At 41.8% G+C, this 7,444-nt stretch overlaps 1 protein-coding gene across 2 annotated transcripts in view; it reads left to right on the forward strand.

Moving 5' to 3' along the window:
- Positions 1-6,585: 6,585 nt before the first annotated feature.
- The window catches only part of LOC119296015 (rho GTPase-activating protein 7-like), a 33,041-nt gene continuing 32,182 nt past the window's right edge, over positions 6,586-7,444 (forward strand). For both annotated transcript variants that reach the window (XM_037574435.1, XM_037574436.1), the window contains exon 1: positions 6,586-6,957. In XM_037574435.1, the coding sequence (XP_037430332.1) occupies positions 6,868-6,957 (90 nt within the window). In that variant the 5' untranslated portion in view covers positions 6,586-6,867. The remainder of the gene's footprint in view (positions 6,958-7,444) is intronic.

The raw sequence follows: 7,444 nt of genomic DNA on the forward strand, positions 1-7,444 counted from the left end.
CACCTTTTTCAGTTGTTAGTCGAGGTGCTTCTGAGTTTCTCAATCAGTTAACGCGTGTGGTGCCCTTTCTGAATGCCATTTTTTTCTCCCTTGCATCTCAAATGCAAGCAACCATGCTTCTACCGAGGCTTAGAAGAAGCCAAGAAGTATGTTCCAGAACCTCTATTATATTATTTCATCACAAAATTTAATGCAATATCTGCTCTTTTTCCTAAATACACATGATAGACTTGAAAAATCTTCTGTTATATTGCATGATGCCCTATTGATATGATACGAGAAAAAAATCTGATTGTAAGGTTTATATTTATATAGCAGCTTCCAGGAAATATGTTGCAACTTAAGAAAACTAAAATGATGGTTTTGATGTTAATGGACGGGATGAGGCGATAGGCTCTTTTGATTTGTATCTAATTTTTTAAAGGTTGAAAGATGTCTTTGCTATCATGTTTATAATCATTAAATGGCTTCTTTACCTGATTGCAGGTTGTTGTTAAGAATTGCATCCCACCTATTGCTTTGGATATCACCTCTTGCTGCAGCAGAAGTGTGTCAATCTAGCCCACATGAATTGAACTGTGCAATGTCCTATTATTACTTTGTTTCTAAAAGAGTTGCTATTCCCAATTAGTAAGAATAGAGAAGATTTTTACAGAGTTATTGCACGTATTTTATTTTGATCTTCTAAAAAAATCTTTTGCGGTTTAAGCGCAACCCATATTGTAGTTCTTTTATACCAGTTAAGTAAACTATTCAACAAAATTCTTTTTCATTGAAATAAGAACCATGTAATGCTTACAATTGATCTGGTCAGCTGGATAACTAAATGAGTTAATATTATGCGTAGTATCATTTTGACATGTGTAATGTGGGGTAGAAGACCAATGTCTCTTGCTAGGCATTTCTGGAGGCAACATGCCTCTGATTGTATGCACTTAACTATTTTGCTTTTGGCTTCCTACTATTGTGTTTTATGTTGTCTGCTAATATTTTGAAGGCTTTCTCACACTGAATTTCAGATGTTAATACTTTTATGACTAAGAAGTGTTGGATAATACTTCAACCCAGACATCAATGGAGCAAATAACTTGATTAGAAGGTACATTCCTGATTACCACTGGCTAGCTATTTTTCGATCTTGACTAACACAAAGGGTTCATTATGTTGGTTCAAGGAGCTCCAACGCTTTCTATGACCAAAGAAGTCATTCAAGCCAAATTTTCCTTCAAGATAACAAAAATGCCTGGGAGCATCCCTGTCGGTTGAATAATACCGGAGAGATAGAGCGCTACTGTCTTACGTTTTTAATATCCCTAGCTTTATTTTCATTGTTATGATAATTGTGGTATTTAAAAATCTAGAACGCCTTGTGTGATGATGTGTGGATTTTGCATCCCATATAATCTCCTATTAGACTCGATGTGATCATCGTAATTCTATTTTTAATCATTGGTTGTCATGAAGTAGAGCTTATTTTGTGGATGGATGCATTGGTTTATGTTTCCAGGCTTTTAGTTTTTCGCTTATAATATTGAGTTGATTCCCATGAGGGGCAGCGACCCATGCTGGACGCGTGCATGAGGGGAGTGTCGTTGACACGGTATGGGAGACGTCACGTGGAGAGAGGGGAGAGTGAAAAACTGGTGGATCGCAAATGTTTGGATGTGCTCGATCAAAGATTGGTATGCATGTTTGAACAATAGTACTTATGTTACATGAGGAGTAATGTAAGATGCACTGAAACATGGTGGACATGCTCCGCGACAGAGCTGGCGGAGAGATATCAGGGGTGATGTTGAGGCCGGCGTCGGAACAAATGGCCAAATGGGGTTCCTCGGTGCGAGTGAGTAGGCTGATCGGTTCCCATGGAGCAATGCAATGTTGCAGCAACAACGTATTGGGTTCCATTTTCAGGTGGAGAAGAAGTGATTAAGGCATGTGCACGATTCATTTCTTCCTTCATTTGATCCTCCCTTATTTCACTCAATTTAGATTCATTTACGTTTGCACTTACCCATGGTTGACGAATCAAGAAATTTAGTGACATTAATTGCAATGAGGAATATCATATATCCATAGCACTCAGATATTTTTTCAATAGAACATGATCATGATGAGCCAGTAAGATTTTTAATTTTTAAAATGCCCGTGGCAACGCACGGGCATTCTACTAGTAGCATACAGATTGCCACGTCATGTGTAAATCCTTTTGGATTTCCAGTTTTTAAAATATTTTATATCTTAAATGGAAAATTCGATTGAACATCCGTTTTCACCATTAAATCCGACTTGACGAGATCTTCGAAACTAGATATCATATCGATATGTTTCGACGACTTTTTTTGTTAAAAGTTGCCATGTCTATTGCACATAAATTGACATGATGTTTACATTAAAGTTGCCATAATATGTTTCAACTACCTTTCTTCTATGTTAAAAATAAATTTTGACATATTATAAAAAAAGAAATTAAGAAACTAAACTTGCCATGTTGAATTAGTAAAATTTGCCATGATCCATGAAATATTTTTGACATGGTTCATAATTAAAAAGAAATATGTCGTCAATTAATTTAAAAATGCATGATCAATGACTTAAATTTGCCATGAACCATAAAATAAAATTACCATGGTGAATTACTTAAATTTGCCATGATACATGCACTAAAATTTTCCATGGTCCATGCAAAAAATAATTTTCATGGTAAAAAGTACTAGAATTTCCATGATCAAAATACTAAAACTGCCATTATCTATAAACTAAAATTGCCACGATCTATAAACTAAAATTTCCATGTTGAGTTACTAAAAAAATGCCATGACCCATGAATTAAATTTGCCGTGGTTAATTACTACAAATTTCCATGGCCACTTAATAAAAATTGCTGTAAAAAGTAGTTGAAATGCAATGGTAGCTTTCAGTCTAGAATAAAAAACTAGATGAAACATGTCATGACAACTGTAGTGTAAACACTATAGCAACTTTAGTGAACATATTGTAGCAAATTTTGGCTAATTTTTTTGTCGAAACATATTAACATGAGATCTAGTTTTGAAGATCTTGTCGAGACGGAATTAATGGTGAAAACTGATTTTTAATCAGGTTTTTATTTACGAGATAAAATATTTTTAAGTCTGAAAACCCAAAAGATTCCTGTTGATATCATCTGTTTTGACGTGGCAAAATGGATGATAATGTAGGTGTTTGAACCATGTTGCTTCGTGCCACACGCGTGGCACTTACCATTTAGGATTTTTTTACAAGTATAAGAAATGATCTGATTCTCAAGATTTTATAAGGCCGAAAGAACTAACCCACATACTGGACTGAAACTTCCCTGGATGTTGCCTGAGCTTTATATGATTGGTGCCTAAAAAAACCGGAGTACGTCAGGCCTGAACCATCCAGGCAGATGATTAGTCTATCAGGCTTCTTCTTTTCGTTGTATGGGCTCAGGCTAACAGCCTGGGACTAATTGAATAATCTCTCTGTTTCTTTTTAATCTGCATATAAGATTGAAAAAACTAACGCCTTGTGGGCGTTTGTACATCACCCACACGCCTTCATCATCACTCATTTTGCCATGTATGAACAGATGACATCAGCAGAATTTTTTTTGGTTTTTGGCTTAAAAATATTTTATCTCCTAATTAAAAAAGCGAATTAAAAATCCGTTTTGACCATTAAATCCGTCTCGACGAGATCTTCAAAACTAGACCCCGTGTTGATATGTTTTGACGAATTTTTTTGTCCAAAAGTTGCCATGATGTTTACGCTGTAGTTGGCATGGTGCTTAAACTAAAGTTGTCATGTGGCAATTTTAGTTTTGTAGATCATGACAATTTTAGTTTTTGATGATGGAAATTCCAGTATTTTAACCATGAAAATATTTTTTTGCATGAACCATGACAATTTTAAGTGCATGTATCATGGCAATTTTAGTTTATGGTGCATGGCAAGTCTAGTTTCTTAATTCTCCATTTTATAATATGTTAAAATTTACTTTTTAATATAAAAGAAAATAGCTGAAACATAACATGGAAACTTTACTGTAAACATCATGGCAATTGATGTGCAATAGTCATGGCAACTTTTAACAAAAAAAATCGTCGAAATATATTGATATGAGATCTAATTTCGAAGATCTCGTCGCGAGGGATTTAATGGTGAAAACGGATCTTCAATCGGATTTTTCATTTAAGAGCTAAAATATTTTAAAAACTAAAAATTCAAAAAGATATCCACATGCATGCATGCGATGACATGGCGTAGTCTGTATGCTATAGGACGTGTGGACGGATTTGGCTCCCACCACATGTGTGGGCATTAGCATTGTCCTATAAAATTTGGTCAAAGTCAAACTTTGTTAACTTTGACTAAGTTTATAGAAAAAATATCAAGATTCATAATATGAAATCAATATTGTTAGATGCATCATGAAATTAATATTTTCATACCATATAGCTTTAATATTGTAGATGTTGATATTTTCTTCTATAAAGTTGGTTAAATTTTACAAAGTTTGACTTTGATTAGATCTTATATGCAAACTAAAAAGAGTAGTTTATAGACAACTTTTATATTGCTTTGTCAGTTTTATGTACTCCCCCCGTTCCTAAATGTAAGTCTTTTTAGAGATTCCAATCCAAACTGCATATGGATATATATAGACATATTTTAGAGTGCAGGTTCACTCATTTTGCTCCGTACGTAGTCCATAGTAGAATCTTTAAAAAGACTTATATTTAATAACAGGGAATATTTTTTAATTCCCCAGTGACTTCCCAGGCTCAGGCCATGCTCCAAACAGCGACATATCTAGGCTGCTTGGCCAGGCTAGAAAAATCAAAATCCGAGGCCAATAAGAGGCAACACTTTCACCAAGGCGCATGCATGACCCAGGGTAGCAACCAAACTTCCAAGGCGCAATAGCTTGCGTAAGAGCATCTCCAACAGCCGCGCTAAACAAGCGTCGCGCCACAAATTAGATCATTTTAGCGCGCGTGCAACCCGACGGGTGGCTCCAGCGGGCGCGCAATAACCGCGCGCGCTATAAGGAGTTAGGCGCGCGGTCGGATTCGCTATCTCGCAAGGTGTAGTTTGGGGCGTCCGCTTCCGCGCGTGTCACACTCGAGCGCTCGCGCCGCACTCTCTCCTCTCCGCCTCCTACGCCTCGCGCACGCCGGCGCCGGCGAACTGCATCCATGGACGCACGCGCCGGCACCCGCTCACCCCATTATACAGCCGCGACCCCTCCCCCGCCGCCGTCGCCGCCGCCGCCGCCGGAAACCCTAGCGCGGGGAGCGTTGGCCTCGCCACCGCTGGAGCTCCGCTGAGCATCGGCCTCGTGCGCAGCCTCTTCTTGTCGCGCGCAGATGACCACGACGACGAGTGGCGTCGCGCCGGCACCGTCCCGTGCCGCCGTCGCCCCCTCGAAGCTCCCCAATGCGGTGCGGCCGAAGAAGGGCAAGACATCCGCGAAGAAGAACAAGGCGGCGGACGGCTCCGGCAGCTCGAAGGCGAGGGGAAAGAAGCTTGCAGGGCGTTTGACGGGCGCGGCGGCTACCGAAGCGCCGACGAGCTCACTCATTGAGCCGGCCGCCGACGCGCACCACGTGTTTGCCGAAATGCCCCCAAGGTAGAAATTTTTTCCAACTTTTATTTTCTTGTTATTTTTTCAATGCATTCATATAGATAGCTTATTTGCATTGTTTAAAAAACTTTGTAGTCTCAACGATGATGCATATATGTCAACTATGGGTGTTGGCTCCAACAATTCGCATTGGTCTCAAACCAATGACATCCATTTCGAAGACCATGAGTTCGAAGTGGACGAGGAGGGTGAGGGCATTGTCAACGCGCCGAAAGGAAGAGCGGGCAATTACACCGACAAAGATGACATCTTACTATGCAATACTTGGTTGCAAGTGTCGAGGGATCCATCCGTTGGAGATGATCAAAGTAGAGATGCTTATTGGGGCGGATGAAAAAACACTTTGATGCTCACAACGTGAGTGGAATTGACCGCTCCGAGAGATCACTTCGGTCCCGATGGTCGACAATCAATTCGGATTGTCAAAAATGGGCGGCCGCACAAAAGGCGGTTGACAAGTTGAACCCGAGTGGCACAAATGAGGACGATAGAGTAAGTGGCATTTCATACATGTTCATCATACTTGTTTTTGGTGCCCGAAGTGCTAACTTGTTTTGTTTTCATGTAGTACAACATTGCACAAAACTTGTTTAAAGAAGAGGAGAGAAAAACCAAGAAGGCGAAGATCAAAAAAGGAAGGATCTTTACCTTGCCTCATTGCTATAAATTGTTGAAGAATGATGAGAAATGGAAGAAGTGTGAAGATTTGTGTCCAAAATGCCATATATGCAATGTCCAGGCAAATCGCGCGCGCTGTATTTTTACGCGGCTGTTGAAGCCAGCGCTGACGGACGCGATAAACCAGCCGAAGCGCGCATGACAAACTAGTTTTTTACGCACGGCGCGAAACGCGGCTGTCGGAGATGCTGTAATGAAATTCTGCCTCCCCTGCACCGTACCAACGCTCGGAACGCTCCAAACCGGTCAGCCAGCCCAGTCCGGCAGCCGCAGGAAGACGGAAAGCTCCGCGCGCGCGCACACACACTCCAAAAACAAAAAGCGAAGCAAGGAGAGCGAGCAACCACCACCAAAACCCAAACCCTAACCAACGCCACCACCACCGTCCCTACGCTTCTCCTGTCTGTGGGACGCGCAGCAGATCGGCGCCCGGATCCAATGGCGCGCTTATTGCTGCTGCTGTAGCGTAGGGCAGCGAGGAGACCGGTGCTCGGATGCCGCCGATCTGAGGCATCGGCGAGGACGAGGACGAGGGGATGTCGTCCGCGCCGGCGCCAGGCGGGGCGTTCGACCGCTACGTCCAGCGCGGCGGCGCGGTGGCGGTGCCGGCCTCAAGCGGCAACACGGTGCGTCGTCCCGTGCTTACCGCCGCGTGGCTGTTGGTTGCTTTCGTGGCGGGGGTACTGGATTGGCTGGGTTTGGGATTTCGTGTGGGTTTGGCATCCGACGCTGATGGGCAAGCATTTCGGTTCCGTGTTCCTGGAAGCTCTTGGACCGTACGCTGCTCTGAGCGCTCTTTGTTAGCTCGAGTGTTTGCTTCGCTGCTATTAATAGGTTTGGCCTGGCCTTGGTTGGATTGAGTTGGAGGCGACGGAGAGATTTTATGCCTTCTTTGGTCCAAGAGCTTTGAATTCCTAGCTAATGATGATATTAGTGGGTATAGTTGGCAATGCAGCTTAGATTTGGATTCAGAGGGCGAGCTTGCCATTGGGGTGTAACACGGATCATGTTAGGACATGGACTACCTGTGGAGATTTTTGCTAGTTCCTTGATGCAAATGCTATGTCCGTACAATTGACGATGGTTGAATTGGGACAGAGTGAACAGATGGCT

The sequence above is a fragment of the Triticum dicoccoides genome, chromosome 4B (genome assembly GCF_002162155.2).
Source record: "Triticum dicoccoides isolate Atlit2015 ecotype Zavitan chromosome 4B, WEW_v2.0, whole genome shotgun sequence".
In the NCBI taxonomy this organism is placed as follows: Eukaryota; Viridiplantae; Streptophyta; class Magnoliopsida; order Poales; family Poaceae; genus Triticum; species Triticum dicoccoides.